Below are 24821 nucleotides of genomic sequence, written 5' to 3'. Positions count from 1 at the left end.
ATTCCATTGTCTCAATATACCATAATTTATGTAACTGTTTTGCTCACTTTCACAAATAGTGCTGCTATGAATATTCTTGTAGTATTTTATTTTATTTTAAGATTTTATGTATTTACTTGAGAGAGAGAGAGAGAGAGAGCCTGAGAGAGAGAGAAAGCATGAGCAGGGGGTAGGGGCAGAGGGAGAGGGAGAAGCCAACTCCCCACCGAGCAGAGAGTCAGACATGGGACTTGATCCCAGGACCCTGGAATCATGACCTGAACCAAAGGCAGACGCTCGACTGAGCCACCCAGATGCCCCGAACCTTCATAATTCTTATACCATTTAGTTTAGTCATTATCTCTCAATCTTGAAATAAAATTTCAGAAAACTATCTATGTATAGATTCAGAAAGAGGGAATACTTTCATATGCATATGCATTTATGCAAATGCATCAATGAAAAATAAAGAGGGTTTATACTACACATTCCTACGAATCATAATAGTGTTTAAAGTGTAGGAAGTCTGGATAATTGGAGGATTTTGTTTGTTCTATAGTCTACGGAAAAATTAATAGGAAGGAAGGAAGGGGGAGGTGGAAGGAGGAGGAGTAGAGGAGGAAGGAAGGCGGGAGAGAGAGAGAGAGGAAGGAAACAGAGCAGATCTGTAGCTAGGTTCTCTGACCTGCACTGGCCTTTGCAGAGAGGACGTGATGGGGTGGGTAACCAAGAAGGCTTGTCAGTAGGTATTTCAGAGAAGATACGTGATTGTTTTTCATTAAGAAGAAGGATAATTTTTCAGGAAGCTATCACCCAGAGAATTTCATCCACATAGATGGCCAATTTGCATAAACCAGTATAACCCTACTGCTCCTTTTCTTGATTAATAGTCGTGGGCTTTGGGCGATTTTTTGCTCAAGTTACAGGAATAATTGTTTCAACTCTCACGGTTGTTTGGCTTTGTGTGAGACTCAGCCCTCATGTCTACTGAAGGGAATCTAATCATGACTAAATGCAGATACTACATCCTGTCTCCAGCTTCGTAGGCATTGACTAAGCCTACTTCTCTGTGAGTCTCATCACAGTGGCTATGCTTTTAGTGAATTCGCAAAACAGTTGGCCCCAAATTCATTTAATAGTCACATTTAAAAATCTTAGCATGCAAGAGTGCCAAGTCAGACTGCTTCCCCGTGTGTGTAAGGACATGACAGAAGGAATTAGGCATTGTTTGGCTTAAGAGAAGAGATGTTGTAGGGGAGTCGTAAAGGCCATCTTCAAATACCCGAGGACTATCACTTGGAAGAGCACATATGTTAAATTAGTGTGGCTCCAGAGTTTAAAATAAAGGTGGAGGCATGGATTTCGGCTTAGTTTATAAGGATGGGCTTCCTAATGCTTAAAATCGTTTAATAAGGAAATGTCCTGCTTATGAGAAAGAAGATATCTAATGCTGGAGTCTGAATGTGTAGGCACAGGGTGAATGACAGCTTGTTGGGTTTCTAAGGTCAGACCTATAAGCATGTAACTCACTGTTCAACTCTATGATTCCGTATAACATATTATACTGAAGCCAAGATACCATCCATTATCAACATCCTGATTTGAGAGTGTTTAAAATGTGAAAAATTGGAAGTGTTAAAATTGATGAAATATAGTTGATATTATCTTATTTTGCAAGGAGAGGTTTTAGAACAAACACGGCTTTATAGTTTTCATCACTTTCTCTGTTTACCCTCCCCTCTTGCACTTTGCTTGATCGTGTTAGTCTCTGGGTATGCATGTGGGTTTCCAGGTCCTGGAATAACCAAAGGAAAATAAATTTCCTATTAACTCTTTTGCAATAAAGTTCATAATCATGTGACTTTGAGCAAATGGGTTTTGAAGAGAGTTTCTTTGATTATACACTCAACACACGTGACAGGCTGGTAGGATCATGTAAAGTTCATAGAGTGTGTAGGGCTATTGAAAGACTGTTGGCATTTGATATTTTCTTGAGAATTTTTTTGAATACCATTTAAAGCTCACTTTTCAGAACATTTCACTATATTATGTTTGGATTGATTCGTACATAAAGATTTATATATTTGCATTTTTATCTTATGTAGAATATTTATTATGTAACAATACAAGTAATTTTTGCCTTAATCTTGTCCTAATATGTACATTCTTTAATGCATAGAAACCATGGAGGGAAAAAAAAAAGGTTTATGACATACTTCCCAATAGCCTTTTTTTTTTGTATTTACACTCACCTTTGCAATTGCAATGACTCTTCCAGAAAAGTTAAGTTGCTCTGGAAATGGCTTCTAGCCTTGATTCCAGAATTTCAGTGCTGGTGATTTTATTTATTTTAAAAAATATTTTATTTATTTACTTGAGAGAGAGAGAGAGATTGAGAGAGAGTGCACACAGAGGGAGAGGGAGAAGCAGACTTCCCGCTGAGCAGGGAGCCTGGCTTGGGGCTCAATCCCAGGACCCCGGGATCATGGCCTGAGCCGAACGCAGATGCGTAACTGACTGAGCCACCCAGGCGCCCCTTAAAGTGTTCTTAGCTTTGATGCTGCCATTCTTTGCTAACTTGTAAGAAAAATGATAGACTTTCAATGTAGTTTTCCAGTTCCTAGTTATTAGAAAATTTGGGAAAAGACAAATGAACATGAGAAGAGGGAAGGTCAATATTTTGCTTGTCTATAATCACATCTAATTTAGCCTCTTGTACAGTTCCCAGATTTTTTTGTACTTGTCAAGTGCAAAAATGAAATGCAATCATCTTCAAACAAGGCTTTAAAACACAGCTTTAAGATAACAGCAATACAAAGCTCATTTTTAGACCAAACAGATAAAAAAAAATTACATATACAATCAATACTCATTGAATTTTTCTAAATATATCTAAAAAACTCACCAGGGGCTCTGAATACTCATGGAAGTCCTAGTGCCGTCATTCATGTCAGATATTCTTGACAGCAGTGTTATTTCCCCCTTAATGGGTTGATGTGGGTGAATCCGGGTCTTGTGGCTCCGTGAAGTGAGTGTTCTTGGATTACGTGCCTTGATACATCTGTGAAAGCCCCTTAGCTCCTTTGCAGGGCTTTTATCATTATATTGAAAGAATGAACTTTCAGAGCATCCAGGTTAGCACAAGGCTTTTCATCTCCTAGGGAGTTTTCACTTATATTCCCCTTTGTTGACAACTAAAGGAAAAGGCAAACATCTACTTTAAGTCCTAATTTGCTGACTTTTTTCCTACTCCCTAATTGGGATTTAGGTCTCATACCTGTCTAATTTGTAAACTATGCATAATCATTTTGATTCATTTTTGTGAGGGGGAGAAAGTCTGGACTGAATTATTGTATTTCCATGAAATGTCACTAATAGTTTCAAATCCATGAGCTTAGATAGGGAACAAGGAAAGGCAAAATGGAGCCTGTGGTTTTTTCATCAAATGGCATTGTGTGTTGCAAACATTGTTTAAAGCCTCATTTTGTTTAATATGGATGTGTGATTTCTGGACACAGAGTTGGTTAAAAGGTTGTTTAAAATGGTAGGAAGTGTTCTCTGTTGAGTCCCTTTGCTTAAAGTGACAGGATTAATATTAATGTAGCACTACACACAGACGTACAGCTGTGGAATTTTAGAGTTCTGTATTCCATTCATGAAAACTAGTCAATTCCAAAACCTCTGCTTCATCAGACTGACCACGGACAACTCAGATTATGATTTTCACAACTGGCACCACAACACAAATTTTCCTACAGCATTTCTCACCTTCTCCCCTTCCCTCTTAATCCCTTTCTGCCTTTTCCTCCTGGAAGGGCCTGGTCTTATTCAAATGGGAGAGAGAATGCTCCATTTCAGAAAGAAATGAAAATACGTCTGTTGCCATTGCAACAGATAAGCAACCAGATAGCTCTTTTCAACCAGGAGGGATTTTAGGCCTTCTTCCCTTTAATCAGGAGTAAGGTCATTGTTTCAGCTTTTGTAAATTTGTGACACCCCTATTGGCCCTCTCTCATCTGATCAAGGAAATTCCTGATCACGAGGACAGCTTGATCTGGTAAAATAACTGACACAAAACTGATGAGGGACTGCTGGATTTCCTTCTAATGAGCAGAAGGCAGATGGATGAACCAAGGACGAGGAGGTGTCAAAGAATTTTCAGCACACAGGAGATCACACGTCATCTTCACTGCATTGACTGCTGTATCTTGGCCTCGAGAGTGTGAGGGTAAACTGAATACCCCACTGCTACCCCGAGAGAAAAACGAATTGATTCAAGAAGCATCCACCCTGTCTTCCCTTCCAAAGACCCTTCTCTGCCCTGTCCCTATGGTGCAGGTTGTCGAAGACGCTTGATTGCGGTTAGAGCAGCAAGAATCAACTGGAGAGATTTTAAATATCCTGATTCCCAGGCCACAGCCAGGCCAATTAAATTAGACTCTGAAGAAATATCAGCATTAAAAAAAAAAAAAGATTAAGTACCTCCAGTGTGCAGCCAAGTTTCAGAACCAGTGGGCTAATCCGAGCAAGCGTGAGAAGGAATTAGTGTGGCATCTGACAAGGAGATGAAGCTCTACCCACCCCCCCCAAGGACACTTAGGAGACAGTTGTTGCTGCAAAGAAACAGGGAAGAAAGAGAAAAGGAAGGAAGACAAAGTTGCATGCTTCCTGTCGTTCTCCAAGTCTACTGGAGTCTCCCAGTGTGGGAGCCTAGGCTTGCACCTGCAGCTCAGGGTGGGGTGTGGTTGGTCCCCAAGGCCTAGGGGACTGGACTGGGCGGGGTGGGGTGACTGGAGGCAGCTACCCAGCGACACATCAATAGCTCCAGGCGTGGGCCGTGTGCTCCCCAGCGAAGGCGGCGCCTGCGGGGTGGAGAGCAATTTGGGGGCGCAAAAGGAAGCTGGCTCGGGCGCAGGTGGCGCTCGCAGCCCCAGCCGACAGTTCAGCCAATCGCGGGCGCAAGCGCAGCCTGGTGGCGGCGGCGGTAACGGAGCGCAGGGTTCTGGCAGGAGCCCGCGGAGGCAAAGGCGGCGCCAACAGAGAGCAGCGCGCAAGCTGGAGTGAGACCCGGCGGCGAGAGGAGGGAGTGAGAGCTCGGCGCCCGGGTGTTGCCTGGCAGAGCGAGGCGAACTTAGCATGGGGAAGAAGTGGAGGGATGCAGCGGAGGTGGAGCGGGGCTGCTCCGACCGCGACGACAGCGCGGAGAGCCGCAGGCGCAGCCGGAGCGCCAGCCGGGGCAGGTTTGCCGAGTCGTGGAAAAGGTTAAGTTCCAAGCAGGGATCCACCAAGCGCTCGGGACTCCCATCGCAGCAGACGCCGGTGAGTGGCCCGGGGAGAACCCCTAGGTCTCTTCCTCCCTCCGCCCCGCGCCTCGAGCCCTTTCCATGGTGCTGAACTTGCCTCCTTAGGGGCTCGAGCCTGGGAACTTGTGGAGTCTCTTCTAATGAAAGTGTTGGGGGCTATGAGGAGGGGCAAGAAGCAACGGCTTCCCTTTCTTCAGCGAGGGGAGGGTCTCCTGACGTCTGTGGGGTCTTTGCGAAAAATGGAGAAAATGTTGGAGAGGCGAGGGGCTCACTGTCAGATCGTTAGAGTTTTTCAATTAACAGAGCTTGCGAGATGTTGCCGAGTGTATTGTTGTGACTCCTGTAGGTCCCGAGGGTCTGTCTGTGCAGCATGTTCGAAGGTACTCGGCATCCGCTGAATGAGGGCGGAATAGGAAGGGCATGCCATTTTTTACTCTCTTAACACTTGCTCTTTTTCATCCCACACTCCCACTATGTTAATGGGTGCGTTTAATTGTTTGCAGAATGTTATTTGCATGCAGAGCATAGCAAGAATATCCCAGGTGCTTCTAATCCTACTGTTACCATACACAGCGTTCAGAAAGCAGTTTTCCCATGCGTCAGCCCTCTTCAATGTCTTTGTGCGATAAAAGCACTCAAGTGAAATTAATATAGGCATCGTATGTGCGTAGAGAAGTACGGTTGATAAAAACTTTAGCTGCATATGCATTTTTAGTATTTAAATATTACCTGTTTTCCTTTAGCCTAGAGGGGAAGAACTCTCAGAAGAGAGTGCAGAGCCCTCCTGTTGCTCCTAGGGAACAAGGGTACTTCAACTTAGGAGACCTCATTAAGAACATCCCCGTGTGTGCGCACTGCTGTGTGTACCTATGCTTTACATTCAGAGGAGTTGACAGCAGATATTGTATCGTATAGAAGAGAAACTAAATAAAAATTTTAAAAGGGTGGTACAAAAGCATTGTATCTCATGGCATGAATAATGGTACCCTCTTCTGTTTTCGAGAGATCATCACTAAAGGATAAAAATTAATCTGTAAAACCAGGCTGTTTAAAACATTACTTCAAAGAATGAAACATAAACATGTAAAATATTTGGTCTGTTTATTTTGTTTGCTTGTTCACAAAAACTAGCAGAGAATGTTATTAAATTTGAAATTTTTTCCCTAATATTTAGTGTTGTGGGTAAGTTTTTTTTTTTTTTGGTCCAAAGATGGATATAGTGCACTTAAAATGCAATTAATTTCATTTCAGGCATTGTAATACCATTTTTAAATAAAGGTAAATTTTATATTTTAAAAAGGAGAATATTATTCTGAAGATAGGGATTGATGACTTCTGGTTTTCATCAATTATGTGAACTAAGAATTTAATCCCCCTTTTAACAGAAAGTATTATTCTAAATAACTTCTTATACTGCTTCTTTGATTCTATTCAACAGGTGTGTGCAGAGTCTCAGGAACATATAAAATCTTCATATAACCATAGGTTAGGCTCAATAACTTACAGGTCTGTTACTTAGAATAAAAATATGAGGGAGAGAGGACATAATAGGATACCATGACAACAGAAGACATCTGGAAAAGTGTGTCCTCCTGTTTACTAAGGGCGATGATGGTGCTATATTTCTCTGTAGTACTTGTTAACTGAAACATTAGTAATTCAGTTAAAAAACCAGTCATGGCAAAAGCTGGTGCTTATTCTCACATTGCATGACCTGTTTGATATCGATTTTGTTCTAAAAATCTAGTAAGTGCTCCTAGTCATGATTTGAATTATCAGAATTTTTTAAACAAGGATAATGAGGTTTTGTAAATTTTAGAGCTGGGATGGTGGTTTTTAATCAAGGTTTGATTCCATTAGTTGTTAACAAAGACTTTCTACTTCATCTGTAAGTGAGACACCCAACTTACTTATGCAAACAAGAGGGAGGAAATAATAAGGCTTGCAGCAGACATGATGATAAAAGTTTTTAATCTTCAAGGTAAGATTTTTTTTTTCTGCCTCTTAAGGTGTGCTGGTGCTATTTTCAACTTTCATTGTATTTTATGTAAAAAAATAGCTTTAATTACAGAGACTAAAGGAAGTGATTAAAGCAGTTAATATGATTATTCCTGCTTTTTATTCTCTGAATAAATAAGATATTCTGTGATGTGACTCTAGATCTTATTCATTTTGTGTTGTACTCAGAAATATTGTGGGATCATCATGATAAAAATTGTAGGAGAATTTTTTTCTTTCTTTGAAGACAAAGTAGATAAATGTGGGAAAAGGTAGTTAATAATAAAACATGGGAACACACTTAGATCCTTCTTTCTTCTTTCTTTTGAGAATGTAAAATGATTATATAGTTGTTTTATTGATGTGGCCTTTGTTCTCTCTTTTCTGCTATAGTTAGAGTCTTGAAATCACTTCCAGTTAAATTTATTCCCAGGGAACGATGACAGTCCATGACTCTGTCCCCAGTGGGAATGATTACATTAGTTTTCATTTTCACTAACAACAAAGCATGCATCCATCATAGATAATGGGGGCGATTTTCTTCAGCAAGGAGAGGGCTGCCATATTCTTGATTATGCAGAAATACTTTTCTTCTATGATCTGCGTCATGGTGTTTTTATGTGTGAAGGGTAGGGGAGGTCTGTTTGAATCAACCTTGGTAATTAGATTTCCTATCTACTTATCACTAGATATGCTGGGGTTTTCTTAGAGCTAGCTTAGAGATTGGGCTGGCCCTATGATTTTGATGCCAGTATTAGAAATCAAAAGGTCATATTTCTGGCAATGTACTTATTACTCAGAAGATGGTCTGCCCATGTTCTTCATGGACTATGGCAGGCCCAGGACAGGACAGCATGTGCCATCCTTGCCCCAGCTCCCTGGGGCCTGCTTCTATTCTAGCACAATGCAGAAGCAGCACTACTCTGTGTAATAGTGAGAGGAAGGGGCAGCTGTTCTGAGTCCTAATAGTGGTATTTAAAGGTCATGTTTTCAAGTTCTGGGCCACAAGAGTGGATGTGTCTAACACATCAATCCTTGTTGATTTGAAAAGATTTTTTTCCCAAGCAAACCTTCTTCTTTCCCCTTATTTTTAAAGCTTCATGGTTGAAAGTGCACAGTTTAATTCAGTAATCTATAATTCTCAAATTATACCCCAAATCATAAAATTCTGATAAAGAGAAGTAGGATTTAATCATATTCATTCCTTGAAATTTGTTCCTCTCTGACCATGGGTCATAGATTATTTTTTAAATCTAAAAACAGTGGGGTGTCTTTTTGGTAAACTAGTAAAGGAATTTGATATCAATTGTATAGTTATATTAATATAAAAGTTTTATATTTGCATTGTGGATATGAAATTAGGTTTCTGTACATTAATATTTTACATAATGCCACTGTTAAATTGGTTAGTAGACATAAAAGGATTTTAAAACTTCTTTGCCTCTATTCGGTACTATCTGGATTTCGTATTTCTCTTTGAAGTGTTGTTCTTATTATTCCTATTATTTGTTTTAATTCTGTCCACACAAAAATACATGTGAAATCTGTTGAAAGGTGATTCAGCAAGTGCTGTCTGGTGTTACAAATATCACATGTTCACCTCAGCCTATAGTATTTTTAATTTTGAAAGGTGATTTCCTCATCTAGTCCCACAACTATTTCAGGGCTTTTTTTCAAATAGATACGGATTTCATTTAATCTCCAAGTAAGCTCTGTGTAAAAAAAAAAAAAAGAGAGAAAAGAAAGAGTTCTGAGGGAGTAAAATGATGGAGTTGTAATTAGAGTTGTTTTTCAACCTTAGATGGCATGCTTGCTTCCACTAATGCTATAATTACCCTTATCAGCAGGTGCCAACCGCAGAACATCACGCCTTGTGCAGACAAGTGGGCAGTTGAGAGTGTATAGAAACAGCAGCGCTGCAAAGTAGACGAGTCCGGCACAGCTGCGTACCAAATTCAGTCTTCCCACAGCTGTTTGAGATGCCATGTGGGCAGGGAGGGATTCCAGGAACAAATCTGCTTCCGTTTCTGAGGCTGACTTGTCCCTTCTGGGCCTAGCAAGTGACTTCCGGTTATTCCTGACAAAAGCTGTGTTCTTCAAGATCTTATAATAAATGAGGGCTAAAGTCAGGAAAACCCATCTCCCAACCAGTTGCCCATTTGCAGACGATGTGGACAGTAGATCGTGTGGTGGCTGTGGTTGTGGTAGAAGCAGCCGCAAGTGGGTGAAAAGAATCCTCACTCCTGTTTCAGTGTTCTGATATGCGACTGCAGTGTCATTAAACCCTTAATGGTTTGTTCTTGTTACACAAAGGGCTCTTCTGGCGAAAGCAGAATGAATCCCCTGCCGGGCTAGTCCATTACTGAGTAAACCATTTCTTGACAGGTTGATTTTTGTCTGCTTTTTACTCACTGTGTTAAAAAAATTTTTTTTAAAAAGGGACAATGTTGTATTACTCAGGAGTACAGATGTATTTTCTTGTTATTGTGAATTTTTTATGGGAAAAAATTTCTGATAATTGTTTATTTTGTTTAAGCATTTCTGAAATGTTATCTTTTTTTCTAGTAATTAACAACTAAGAAGCTTGTTCTCATTGATCACAGTGAATAGCGAAATAAATTTAGTTTCATCTTTAATTTGAGGACTACAAATATATTAGGTGGCCAGTGAGTAATTCAAATATTTTAAGTTTTGAGGATGAATACATCCTTGTATGGTGATGGTTAAATGTGTTTTCAATTATTCCAAAACATATTAGAACAGTTCCTCCTGCCATTATTTATTGAGGTCTTGAAAAACAATTGAATCATTAAAAATCATTTATAAATAGTAGCAACACATTATATTCATTTGTCTCGACCAGCTGTGATGGTCTGTGAATTGGCTTTACTTTTTCTTTGATTTGCAAAGCCCAAAGAGGACTGGTGGAGCAAAAATGCAAGGATGATGGGGAACAGCATTGAAACAAACTTTTATTCATCTAACATTCATTGAGTACCTAGGAAGTGTTAGGCACCATGGTACTGGACAACTTTCCTAATAGAACTGATGGCTTCACACAAGACAAGGATCTGCAAAGCAACTGGACGGAGATACACATGGTCTAGCTTTATGGTCAGAATACAATGGAGCAAAGGTTAAAGTAGTGAATGCCTGTTAAGAGATGGTGATGAGACATTTAGATAACAAGCTTCCTCCACTTGATGCCTGATTCTCAAAAGATGAGGAAGAGAAAGAATTGTGTGGATTTGGCAGTTTGGAAGAGGGCAGTGAAATCTTTCTCAGTCATTTCAACTGACTCATGAGCATCACATAATTTATTATGCATTGCCTGACTTCAGCTAGACTGTAAGCTCCACAAAGGTAGGGATCTTTGGTTCACTGATTTATCCAGATGCCTTCAATAGTGCCTGGTGTATAGCAAGCCCTCAAATATTTGTCCAATGAGTGAATTGACCAATTAATAAATACATTAATAAACATAGTATTTTCTCATTAATATGAGGTAGACTTTAAGCTCTTGGCTATGAGAGCAAAGAGAAATAGAGGCAGAAGAATTTTGCTCTCCTTTTTCTTGTTTGGCAAGATGGGAGAGATTTGAACATGTTTATTTGTTGGAGGGAGAACCTATTAAAGGGTTTAAACAAGTAGGAAGAAAGAACAGCAGTGAAACTAATCCATAGCCTTGGAGGAGTTGGGATTTGTTTTACGGGAGAGTTGAAGACCTGTTTTTATTTTGCTTGTTTTCAGTTTCAGCTCTGACCTCTCTTTGTCTTAGGAACGTGCCTTGTGAACACTGGATCTAACTGCTAATTCTTCTGCAGGTTTTACTTAGTACATAGTTAGTCTATAACGTTGGTAAATTAATTCACAAGTTATGCAGAGAGTATGTATTTTATGAAAACTTTTGTTAATAATTCAGAGATTGCCGAAATATAACTTTGTATCTCCCTTTGACCTCTCTGAATGCCTCAAGGAATGTGAGAAAATTCTCAGATTTCAAAAAGGTCGAATCACTACTTTAGCTTTTCTGAAGATAGTTATCTAAGTGCAGAGTTGACACATCAAACTGCCAATCCGTGCATTCAGTGTCAAGAGATTGCATATTCATTACAAATACCTCTCTATTTTTTTATTTTTATTTTTATTTTTTTTTTAAATTTTATTTTATTATATTGTGTTAATCACCATACAGTACATCCCCAGATTCCGATGTAAATTGATGCTTCATTAGTTGCGTATAACACCCAGTGCACCATGCAATACGTGCCCTCCCTACTACCCATCTAGAATCCCAGAACTTCAACCACAACATAGTAACACAAAAGGGAGTACATTCATGCTAATAACCAACTAGGTTTTTCTCCTCCCTGAAGGTTGATTTTTCTAGGACTTCCTTGGGAATGAACCTTACAACAGTGAAATTAGGAGGAAGGGCTGTATGATAAGTGTTCCTAGGAGGCACAGTTTGAATGCAAGTCATCTCTACTTTGGGAATTGTATGGAAAATCCAAATTGATCTTGAGAATAATATGGTGCTTTGGAATCAACCAGATCTAGATTGCAATCTTGGCTCTGTCAGTTATTAGTGTGGCCTCAGGTGAATTATATTTCTATGTCTCTTTTCTCCTGAATTTTATCAGGAGAATTCCTTCTTCCGTTCCCACTGTCAGATTCACTCAAGTCTTTGTCTTCTTTTTATATAAAGAAAAATTATCTATTTATTTTTATTTAAAATTTAAATTGTCTGAAAATAGAAAAAAATAGAAAAATCATAGAAAATATTATGAAAAGAATCCTCATACTCATAATGCATATTAAACCAAGGTTAATAATTTGGCATATTTTCTTCATATCTTTTTGAAAGAAGTATAATGTTATAGGCACAGTTAAAATACTCCCCTACCATTCTCTTGATTCCTTCTCCAAAGGTCAGAAATACTCTGAACCTGAGGTTCATTCTTCTCATGTAGTTTTTTAGATAGCTCTAGTATATATTTATGTACTCATAAAAATGTATAAATAGTACGGTTCTGTGTGCTTAAAAATTTTACATGAATTGTGAGACGTATTCTTTCGCAATTTGCTTTTGACTCAACATTATATTTTTGGAGATATATGGTTATAGGTAAATGTTGCATATTATTTTAGTATGTGTTTGTACCACAAGTAATTTATTCATTTCTCTACCATCACAAATTTAGTTTCTTTTCTTTTCTTTTTTTTTCCGATTACAAACAATATTCAGTTAACATCTTTGTATTTGTCTCTGTTTCTTGCAAATATTTTTTGACAAGAAAAAATTCAGGAACTGACCTTGCTTTTTGGAAGACATAAGGACCGGGGCTTCCTTTGTAGTTGTTTTGCACCAGAGAAAGGTCAAGCTTGTCTAGATCCTAACCTCTGGACGGAGTCAAAATTTGCAAGGGGCTGAGAGTAATGGTGCTGGCCTTCTGCTTTGAGATTATATTGGCATTCAGATCAGATGCACTTGATTTTAAGCCTGTCTCAGGTCATTAACTGATTTTACAACTTAATCTTTCTGTGTCTCTGTGCCTTCATCATAAAATGAGGATGGTAATCCCTGTTTCCAGGATGAATTGTGAAAGTTAAATGTATTGTGTAGCTAGTACAGTGTCTGGCAAGAGATACTTGTTAAATGGAAACAGTTACCTAACTCCTGGTATTAACTAGAGGTGTTTCAACAAATACCAAAAGCAAGTTGCCTTTGCTTGACGGCGAAGTGTTGTTTGTGGTCTTCAGTTCTTCCGGAATTAGAATGTTGGTTACAGATGTGATAGAAGGCTAATGATTGTATTGGGCTTCTGGTTTTGAAAGTATTTTAGAAAATAAAATCAGCTTGTTTTCTCCAAGATGTTTGTTTTCCACAGTAGGTCCTGGTCATTGAAATGTCTGTTACTCTATGTTTTTACTGAAGGTGAATACATTGACATTTTTAGAGATAAAATATGAAATTTCTCCCATTTAGAAAGATTTGGTTTTGGTATTTTTATCATTGGGTTCTGTATCCTTGGGTTTTGAAATAAATTATGGTTACCAAATTATTCTCTTCATGAACCTCAAGACCTTTGGGAAAGGATTTTTTAAAATCCTTTTATTAAGGAAAATTCAACCATGTACAATAGGAGAGGGAACAGTATACCAACCACAAATACCCATAATCCAGCTTCAAAAATTACCAAATAATGACAGTTTTGTTTCATTTGTACCTCTGTTTTCTATTTCTTCCCTCCCCACTAGATTATTTGCAGGCAAATCCCAGATCTCATATTTCTTCTAAAAAATATATGAAAGATAAGGATTCTTTATTAAAACAAAACTATAACACTTATAAAATTTAAACAAATTAATAATTTCCGAATACCCACATATATTAAGATCACATTTCCTTAATGATCTCATAATTCTCTTTTTTACCCACAGTTTGTTTGAATCAGAATACAATTGTAATTGGCACATTACAATCATTTGGTTTTTCATCTGTAAGTTCCTCTTCCTGATCTCCTTTCTTTTTCTTGTCGAAAAGCATTTGTCAAATAAATTTATTCATCCTGTAGAGTTTCCCATATTCTATAGTCTGCTAAATACATCCCAATTGTGCCATCTTACATGTTCCTCTGTCCTTCGTATTTCCTATGAATTGACAGTTTGACCAGGAGCCTAGATCAGTTTTGAATTTTTCCACAAGGATACTTCATAGGTATTCTGTTTGCTTCTCATTTTAGGTATTAGCTATCATTGGTGACCATCGCCAAGAGTAGGGGTTGGCCAATTTTTTATGTGAGGGCCAAAGAATAAATATTTCAGGTTTTGAGCACCATAAAGTTTCTTACAGCTACTCACCTCTGCTGTTACCATATAAAAGCAGCCATAGACATTATGTAAGTAAATGGGCATGGCTGTGTTCCAATACCATTTTATTTATAAAACACTGAAATTGGAATTTCATGTAATTATTTATGCCATGAATATTATGCTTTTGATTTTCTTAATCACTTGAAAATGAAAAAAAATAGCTCTTAGCTCACAGGCTAAGAAAAGGGGCAATGGACTGGATTAGGCCCTTGACTAGATTTAATGGATTCCTGGCTAAGATCCATTGCTTCATGAGGGCAGTGCAAAATGGTGATATTACAAGTCTGTCTTTCCTTTTTCATTTCATAGCTCAAATATTTTTATAAATAGGAACCCCCATCATCAACTAATCACTAATTCTGAGTTATAGTTCATAGAGTGAAGTCAAGATAAATGCTTGAGAGAGATAGTTTTTTTTAAAGTTGAACCAATAATACTAGGAACTGTGTATTGGCATTGATCTGTAGGTTTACTGTCAGACCTTAGACTTTAATTGGGTCATTGTGTTCAGTTAACTATCAGATAATATTTGGTCTATGTATTGTGGAGGCCAATTAAACTCTCATTAAGAAATAGAATGTGTAAAAATATATTGTCAAGTTATTTTTGTATTAAAATTTTTGCTTTCAGCTCTAAAAAGAAAGTCCTGGGCATTGTGTTAGGTTTCTGCTGCTGCCATAAAGATTACCTCAAATTTAGTGGCTTATAGGAATATGAATTTATTATCATACAGTTCTGTAGTTGAGAAGTCTGACATGGGTTTCACTAGACAAAATCAAGGTGTCAGCTGTGTTCATTTCTGATTTCTAAGGGGAGAGTGCATTTACTTGCCTTTTCTAGCTTCTAGAAGATACCCCAATTCCTTGGCTCCTGCCCTGTCTTTTTTCTTTGAAGTCAGTACAATTGTATCTCATTGATCCTACTTCTATCATTACATTGCTTTCTTTGACCCTCTCTGTCTTTGACTTTTTAAGGACTCAGATGATTACATTGGACCCTTCTGGATAATCCAGAACAATCTCTTTACTTTAAGGTTAGGTAATTAACAAACTTAATTCCATCTGCAACATTAATTCCTCTTTGCCATGTAAAGTAACATATTCATAGGTTTTGGGGATTAGGATGTGGACCTCCTTGGGAGGCCATTATTTTGCCTGTCACAGGTATCAAGATGTTGGTTATTTGGTTTGTTAAATCTTTGCTGGACAAAATTGCAAAATGGTGGTGGAAGACCCTGAAGGTGCCTTTAAGTTGATGATAAATGCTCATCTCTTTGGAATGAGGTTCTGTGGGCAAACAGAAGAACAGAGATGAAGATTCACTGTATTCTTTTTTTCCCTCACCCCCAGCTTTATGAGCTATGATTAACAAATAAAAATTATATATCTATCTAAGGTGTACGCCATGATGTTTTGATGTAGTATACCTTGTGAAATGATTATAACAGTCAAGCTAATTAACATATCCATCACCTCACATAGTCACCGCTTTTTTGTTTGTGTGGTGAGAACAGTTGACACCTACTCTCTTAGCAAATTTCAAAAAAACCATAGAGTACTGTTAACTATTGTCACCATGCTGCACATTCGATCTCCAGAATTAATTCATCCTGCATAAGCAAAACTTACATTCTTTTGCTTTCTGAGTATTGAGTTTATAATAATGACGGCAGACGTGGAAATTACCTTTCCTACCAGTGGATATTCAGTAGATTTGGGAATACGAATGATTTGTTTTGACATACATTTTAATGAGCACCCACTCTGTATAAAACCTCAAATGCTGCAGGAGAAAGAAATGTGAATAAAACTTCTGGAAGACTTATGATGGTGGGAGGGATGAAATTATAATTTGGTATATAACATGATATAAGCATATTGAGTATATAGTTAGCAATGACAAGTAAATGTTATAACAATTATTCGTATAAGTATATTAAGATTGCCTTAATTGTATTTATTAATCTGCTAAAAAGCTTGGTTAGACCGGTCAATTCAGTGAGGAAATTGATTAATTGGACCAATAAACAAACAAATGATGGCATTTTCTGATTCATTGAATTGAAGCTTCCCAGGTAAAATAATTTGGGGGATATTCTTATTTAATATTTTCTATATAGATGTGGCCAACAGCAATTTTTTACTAATTTATAAGTGTTTTATTGATTTTTTTTCTTCTTAATGAATGAAAATAACCCTCTACTTAAAAGTTTGAATCACAACTACTTTTTAAATAAGGCTCTTACTGTTTTTTTTCCTGTTATTTGAAGATGTCTGATTTTTCATATAAGTGCTTGTCTCCTGTACTCAGTAAACAATCATTATAACAATAGATAATTATTACAAATTACTGTTAATAGGCAAGAAAAAAGGGTGAATAATTAGCACCAAGCAAGGACACAGCAATAGAGAATGTCTTCAAATGCTAAGGTTAAATAAGGTGAGAAGTTGAGTCTTTCTTTTGAAGATCATGCCTTTTTCTTTTTTCTTTTTTTAAAAAATATATTGGACATTTAACATTTTGTAAGTTTAAGGGGTATAATGTGTTAATATGATGCATTTATGTATTATAATATCCCTATAAAACAAAACAAATTTTGATGTGGAAAACACAATTACTGAAAACACAACTGAAGATCAGTTATATTGAAGGAAATATTACATCTTTAAAGCAGTACTTTTATGATAATTTTCTAGAGCACTAGACAGTGATTGCCTGAGTCATACCAAATTGGACAGTGAACAATTAAACTATAACTCGGGGAAGCAGCAAGCAGGTTGTTTTCTCAGGAACATTTGTCGCAGAGGATAGAAGACATTCGATGGTGAAATTGGGAAATTTCCAGGGTGCACTGAGGCCTCTAAATTGAGAGAGCAGAGAGCTAGGAAGTGAGAGAAACTCAGGCCTGGAAGCTGCTATCTTCCTGTCAAACATGGGGTGGGGGGAGAATCATTCTGACTATAGCATTTATAGCTGGTATTCTTGGGTTAAGTCTCTATAGCAGTCATTTGTACATCTGGGGAATGTGTTGAGCTTGACATTCTAGCACATGTTTAGAATTAGGGAACAGTAAACGATATATTTGTAGATATACAACAGAGGGAGACTCCATTGGGTATCGAAAGCTCAGAAATTCTGCAATTGATTACTAGTGGCTGCAAAAAAGTACCAGGGAAGCAAGGAACAGGAACTAGAGAAAGCTGAAGACTAGGTCTACAGCAAGGCAAAAGGCCGAGATAAAGAGAAAAGATTTGGATCTTGACTCAAGATAGAGACATTTTCCTTTGTCATTCCTGACTAAGGAATGTGATTATAGCTATGTGGTGTGTTGTTGGTATTATTATTATTATTATTGTTATTATACTATATTTGTTACAACTTGTATGGGTAATCAAGTATAAGGTCATTGGTGTGTAAACTGTATTCATTTAATTTTGTTGTTGTTGTCTTTATAAAGTCTGTCAAAACAGAAGTCCTTCAGGAATTATAGAAGAATAGTAGCAGAAATGGGCCTGATGGACACCTGTTGTCAACAACAGATGCCCAAAGCAGGTGCCCATTTCAGAGTACTATTCCCATTCCTTTGACTTTATATCACAAAGTTGTCTCCATGTAAAGACACATTTTTGAACGCAACAATCAACTTTAAAATTGCTTTCCTCAATGCTAACTAGCTGGAATTTAAATAAAAACTTGGAAAGAAAAAAAATTGCTTTCATTTGTTCTGAATTATTGGCAGCCATTTTGTGGGAAATAAATATGCGTTTTTAAGCATTTAAAATTATTAGTTGCCCCAGCACTAAATGAAATTAGTTTTCTTTAAAAGATAAACAATAATGATTCAAATTACCAGAGCCTCGGACAAAGTGGGAATGATTTGGGTTATAGCTACAAAAAGAGCTCATTGTTTAAGAGGTGCACCAAGGTATTGGATGTAACTATAGAATGCACTGGTAACAGTAACTAAAACAGGAGCTTAATTCATGTTGTGAGACCACAGACTCCGAATTAACAGACTATGAGAAATGAATGCAGAAGGAACCCGCGGTAAATAATGGCTAAGCCCTACTTTTGTCTCATTACCCGTTAAGTACAGTTGAGGGAGGGAAACTTGTGTGTGTGTGACCATACCGTGCCTTGTGTGACTGGTGCTTTTGGGTCCACCGATGGAGACAGACAGGTAGGCTGGTGTGATAACATCACGGTCCTGTATTGATCTCAGCAGTGAGGTAATTCACAGGATATTGTATTACTGCATAGTTTGTGAAACATACACTTTGAAAAACCTTTAGAAGGCTGGGCATTATTTCTTCTTCCTAGGGAAAATGTCTGATTATCAAACATAACCTTAGATGTGATTGGAGTGTAATCTAGTCCTTTGGGTTAGGATCTCCTTCAGGTTAAGAACTGTGTTTGGTTCATCAGTGTGGTCCCAGATCTTGCTCGGTGCCAGGCATGTTATGGAAACTCAGCATGTGGGTGTGGAGCCAGGGAAACAGCATAGTGAAAGAGCTCTAGACTTAGGTGTTTCATATACTGGACAGAAAAAAGGATGAAAAAGGAGAGGAAAGCAAGCAACATTTTGGTGTTTTTTTTAAAATACCGGGCACTTAAATGATCTCTTATGCAATCTTCGTGACATCTCTTTGAGGTAGGTTTTATGTAAATGCCCAAAGCACAGATGAAGAAATGAAATTTCAGAGAAGTTAGTTTTAACCAGGGTAGATGCAACCAGTCTTTAATTTTTTTCAATACTTTGCTGTCTTGTGAGTTAAGAGATAAGATAATTAAAAGAGGATAAACAAAGTTTATGTACTTCTTATCCCTCACCAAAGTGATTTGTGGGGGTCATTTAAATGTCACTGTGAGGGGTGGTTTAGTCAGTTGAGTGTTTGCTTTCAGTTCCAGGGTCCTGGGATTGAGCCCCGTGTCAGGAAGCCTGTTTCTCCCTCTGCCTCTCTCTGTCTCTTGTAAATAAATAAATAAAATCTTTAAAAATAAATAAATAAATAAAGGTCACTATAGATGGTGAGACTAAGTCAGGGCAGTATGGAATAATGAAAGCAATTAAACAATATTGTTAGCAGCCCTGCAAACAAGCCTAGTTCCAGGAATAAACTATTGAGTGGAAAAAGAAAAAACAGGTAATTTATTTTTGATGCTACTTCTCTCACTGTTGTTGGGTGAGAATAGGGCAATATGTTTGTATTCACATAATTGTAAGACTATTTCCTTTATTATTTTTAATGTGTTGAATTTTTTAGTTATTCTTTCAAATCTTTTTTTTTTTTAAAGATTTTATTTATTTATTTGACAGAGATAGAGACAGCCAGAGAGAGAGGGAACACAAGCAGGGGGAGTGGGAGAGGAAGAAGCAGGCTCACAGCAGAAGAGCCTGACGTGGGGCTCGATCCCATAACGCCGGGATCACGCCCTGAGCCGAAGGCAGACGCTTAACCGCTGTGCCACCCAGGCGCCCCTATTCTTTCAAATCTTAAACAAGCTGGTTATTTAATTAGGGGATGCCAATCAAAACTAGATCTAGAAAACTTAAAATCAGTGTGAAACTTGAGCGTAGGGTCCTTGTTAAATAGGCTTTGTGTGTGTGAGTTGTGTGCACATGTGTGATTTACCGTTAGAAAAAATGTGACAAGAGCTAGATACGAGCTTTTACTGAGAGTTTAATTTGAGAGAGTAATTACCTAGGTGTGTCTTGGGGTCAGAACAAAGTTGGGTCAACAAGCTGAGTCTTCAGTATCTTCAGTTATATCAAGGGGGAACCAGTGTCCATAACAATGACCCTCAGCCAAGATGTTGTACTCAGACATAAGAGAAAGATGGATTTCTCTTCCGTCTTTCCCACTTACTAAGGCAAGGAAGTGCATTAAGCTTAGGAAGAGAGATGTTCAGTAACAATGGGTGAATGAAAATGAGTTGATGATTGACTAGAAAAATCATTTAATTAAAACATCTCTTTTCACAAGCACTCTTAATCTTACTCTGTGTACACGTAGTAAGTATATGCCCATATTTTCATAAGTGAGTATGTTTAAAATCTAATTAGGACATGCTGACTTTTGCTGGAAACCTAAATAATGACTGTAACATTGAAGAGTTTCCATTCGTTCTTCTCAGGTCTCAGGGACACTGAGGGTCTCAGGGAATATAAGAGAAGCAAAATGTGCTGACCCTCTTCATTTGTTATCATGAGAAAAGAGAGGAAATGAACATTTGCTGTATGCTCAGCATTTTGTTACTTTTTTATATTTATAAAGGTTTTAAATTTTATACACGTTATCTCATTCAGTCCACACAACAACCTGATGAGGTAAGCGTCATTTCCATTTTACCAAATTCTAGCTCTCCCGGAGCTTATATGCTGCTGAGGGCTGACAGAAGAGACACAAATGAGCAAATAAATATATGTAATAAATTGTCTATGGTCATAAAGACTGTGGAGAAAAACGAAGCAAGATGGGAGGGTAGAGAATGAGGAGGGGCTTTATTTTAGCTGCCGGGAAAGCCTTTCTGGTTGGTGCTATCAGACAGATGTCAGAATGGACAAGGGAGAAAGCCCTGGAGATACCTGGGGAGGAATGTTCCAGGCAGAGAGAACAAGCACAGGTGTGCTGAAACAGAGGAGTGTTTAAGGAACAAGAAGGCCAGAGACACTGGAGCAGAGGAAGCCAGGAGGAGAGGTGAGGGAGATAAACATTCGAACCCGGGACCATCTGCCTCTAACCCTATGTCTGCAATATTCCGTTTACACCATGAAATGGGGGACATGGAACAACTAGAGAATGACACAGGAAGTTAAAAACAAATGTAGGCCTTACAGGAGAGATGTTAAGTATTGTAGAAAATCAGGAGTGGGACAGCAGAATGCTTTGTTGAGGGCAGGATGACATGGGCTCATTTGGTCTTAGGATCTAGGAGAAAGGTCAATGTGGATTTGCAGATTCAACTGGAAAAAGCCGTGATGGGGGAATGTTAACAATTACACGTATTGAACTTTATGTGCCAGAAGCTTCTCTGTGAGGCTTCTGTATATTGAATGATTTGTTCCTTATAGTAACCTCATTGTACCCATTTTACAGATGAGGAAATTAAAGCACAGAGATATTAAGGAATTTGCTCAATGCCCTGGGGTTGAGGTTTGAAATCAGGCTGCCTGGCACTATATCCTGCACTCTTTAAAAATGGAGGGAATAGAAGAAAATGTGGGGCAATTTTTCTTTTATTCTTTTTTTGTCCTCACCCATCACTTTCCTGAAATATGGAGGAAAGGTTGACAGATGAGCTCTTAGGAGGAAGAATTTACTCTGATCCCTTTGAAGAATATAAAAGAAAATTTGGGAGGAAAGAATTGGGAGGACAGTGAAGATACATATTTAGTCAAAGTACTTTCTCATTCTAGTTTCCCTCTGGCTGGGGTGAAAATGTGATTAACCAGCGAGGTACAGTGCGGTGCGCATAGTGGGTCCTCATTAAAGGGCTTATTAAATCTGCTTTGAAATGTTCTTTATATTAAACTAAGAAGCCAGTTACTAAAACGTGGGACAATTTGATGATTATAATGTGTTCCATGGATGCTACAGGGTTAAAAGAGGTCATGAGAGAGTATCTGTTTGTGTGTTTTGTGTTTTTCACTAAGCAAGACTTTTAGGCTGGCTTCAGTAGTGGTTTGGCTGCTGAAATACGCCAGAAGCATCGGAAGAAGTAGTTTCAGATAAATTTGTCAGTCTGTAGAGATACATCAGTGAGATAAACGAACAAACCAACCACCACCTACCCATGAATTCTGCAAGTAAAACTGTTCATCAAAACATGTAACTGATTTGAAACAGACACGGCATTAGAGAAACTTTCCCAAAGCTGCTGGCCATCTGAATACCTGGGTATGTGTTAAAAAGGGTTACTGGACTGGCTACAGCATGCCGGTGGACACTCTATCTCTGTGGCAAGGCTGGGAAAACTGTAACTTGAAAAGATCCCCAGGTGATTTAGATGATTTTTGGAATGATTACTTTAATAACTTTTACCTGTGATGGTGGTTTTTTGACATTAGCATATATTGGAATCACCTGGAGGGCTTGTTAAACTCACACTCCGGTGGGCCCCACCTTCCCGTCGGCCCCTGGTCCTCCGGTCCTCCCACCAACCCTTTCTTCCCGTGGGCCCCGCCCTCCCGTGTTTCTAAATAAATAGTCCTGAGGCATGGTTCGAAAATTTACATTTCAAGCAAGGTCTTCCCTGCTGGCGATGTTGCTGCTGTAGGCGCTTTGAGGATCTCTGGCTTCCAAGGATTTTCAGAGTAAGACACAGGAGGCTGCAGGACAGGTAAGCGACATCACTTTCATTAATGGCATGTGGAAAACAACATGGTCCGGGATAGAATCATGGGTTGCTTAAGAAAAATAATATAGTGAGTAAGGCGACGTTTTTGCTCTACGGTATATCTAATCAGTTTTGTTGCTTGTGGTTTTAGTGAGTTTGTGAGTAATTGGGCTACCCAGAAAGCTCTGGGTTCTAGATAAGAATTTTGAAAACAATTTAGTTTTAAGGGATTAGAAAGAGTCAAGGTGGGAAGGAAATAGTTTATTCAAGAATGAGCTCAGACTTGGGGCGCCTGGGTGGCACAGCGGTTGAGCGTCTGCCTTCGGCTCAGGACGTGGGATCGAGCCCCACGTCAGGCTCCTCTGCTGTGGGCCTGCTTCTTCCTCTCCCGCTCCCCCCTGCTTGTGTTCCCTCTCTCGCTGGCTGTCTCTATCTCTGTCAAATAAATAAATAAAATCTTTAAAAATAAAAAAATAAAAAAAAAAAGATGAGCTCAGACTTAATGGCAGACATATAAAAAGAAGATAAGCAGACATTTCTCGAGACAGAAAAACAGTGAGTTACCTCTGGGATAAGGTCTGGAAATTTCTTTTCCTTAACACTACTAAATGCCTTACAGCTGTGAATACAGTGGTGAATCACTCCGTTTACTTAAATCCAAATTCTGCTGTGTAAGAAATGCCAAGCTACTAGGAATAAATTGAGGAAGCTCTTTATAACAAAACCTGTGGTAGAGTCAAGAATGGCTGGGTAATTTGTGGGGCCCAGCGCAAAATGAAAATGCCAGGCCCCTGTTCAGAAACTTAAGATTTCAAGACGGCAGTTCCATTGCATTAAAAAAGCATGGGCCCTATGTGCCTAAATAGGTCTCTGGCCCATGAAGCCAGCTCTGGGTTACTCAAAGGGATTCAAAAGATCTGGAATTGGAGTCACATTTGAATTCTGACCCTGATGCTCTGTATCGTCGTGAGCTCCTCAGTTTCTGCATACGTGCTGTTTGCTAACTAATCCTTCCTTTGAAAATTGAGGAAAAATAATACATGAAATTCTCTGTGGTAGTGCGTGGCATAGGGTAGACGGCAAGTAAAAAAAAAAAAAACAAAAAAACAAAACCAGAAAACCTGAAAACAAAAAACAAAAACAGTTGGACTGGAGAGTTGACTGATTTCCTCAGGGCAATTGGGTCGTTTCTCACCGCCTTATAAAGCTAAGTTAAAGAGGTGTTTGTTGATTGCTTATAAAGTTCTGTGCAGTGACCTAGGTGCTGGGCTCATCCCTATCCTTGTGTAGGTCACAGTCTAGTGGGAGATGCTGCCAATAGACAAGTTGTTGGAAACATCTAATGAAACACAAAATGCGGGGAGAGAGAATCACTGGCATGAAGTGTATGATTTGGGAGGAAGGCCAAGAAAAGTCTCCCGGAAAAGGTGACTTTTAAGTTGCTACAAATTTCAGGTGGAGGAAAGTCCAGTTTAGGGAACAGCATTCTAGGTAGAGAGGACCGGCTCTTAAGCAGGAAGGACCTTGACGTGTTTGAGGGGCTACAAGAAGGCTGGTAGCCTGCAGTCAGAGAATGGGGTATAGAGTGTTAGGAGATGAAATTGGGGGGAACCTGGGGCCAGATACGTAGCCCCTCGTGGGGTTAAGGAAAGAAGTCTGGGTTTTATTCTAAGCATGATGGGAGACCGTTCTGAGTGGGGAAATGATGTGAGGGGGTAGATTTTGCTAAATCTGGTTCTGGATGGTTTATAAATAATTCAGAGGGACAAAGGAGGAAGTGAAAGACTGTTGTGGGAAAACAGGGTAAGAAATGTTCTGAGGCGCCTGGGTGGTTCAGTCAGTTAAGCGACTGCCTTCAACTCAGGTCATGATCTCAGGATCCTGGGATCCAGCCCCCGAGTCGGCCTCCCTGCTCACCAGGGAGCCTGCTTTTCCCTCTCCCACTCCCCTGGCGTGCACACACTCTCTCTCTCTCTCAAATAAAATCTTAAAAAAAAAAAAAATTCTCATGGCCTGGACCAGGTCAGTGGTACGGCAATGGGAAGAAAGGGACTTTCTAATGTGTTTTGGTGGTGGAAGCAATTGGGTCTGCAGCTGGGACTCAGTCATGTAATGGGAGACCAGTGAATCAAGAATGGATCCCAGGTTTCTGGCTTGGGCAATTAGGTGGGTGGTAATAGTCACAGAAATCATGAAGATGCGGAGGCAGTCAGGCTTTGGAGGAAAGTCAGAAGTCCGGTTTTGAACATGCAGATTTTGAGATGGTATCAGATTGAATATGTTTCGAGTCCAGTGGAGAGGTCAGAGTTAAGAGATCCCTTAGATGTT

The 24821-nt window shown here is 38.8% G+C and overlaps 1 protein-coding gene across 6 annotated transcripts in view; it reads left to right on the top strand.

Moving 5' to 3' along the window:
• The first annotated feature begins 3975 nt into the window (after window positions 1-3975).
• Window positions 3976-24821, top strand: part of TRPM3 (transient receptor potential cation channel subfamily M member 3) — a 774831-nt gene continuing 753985 nt past the window's right edge. For 2 of the 6 annotated variants that reach the window (XM_034646703.1, XM_034646699.1), the window contains exon 1: window positions 3979-5298. In XM_034646703.1, the coding sequence (XP_034502594.1) occupies window positions 5116-5298 (183 nt within the window). In that variant the 5' untranslated portion in view covers window positions 3979-5115. Of the gene's footprint in view, window positions 5299-24821 lie in introns of all 6 variants that reach the window. The other 4 variants (XM_034646697.1, XM_034646707.1, XM_034646706.1 and 1 more) reach the window with 4 other exon arrangements.

Source organism: Ailuropoda melanoleuca, chromosome 17 (assembly GCF_002007445.2).
Source record: "Ailuropoda melanoleuca isolate Jingjing chromosome 17, ASM200744v2, whole genome shotgun sequence".
In the NCBI taxonomy this organism is placed as follows: Eukaryota; Metazoa; Chordata; class Mammalia; order Carnivora; family Ursidae; genus Ailuropoda; species Ailuropoda melanoleuca.
The sequence above is the reverse complement of the archived record's forward strand: the minus strand, read 5'-3'. Positions and strand labels throughout refer to the sequence as shown.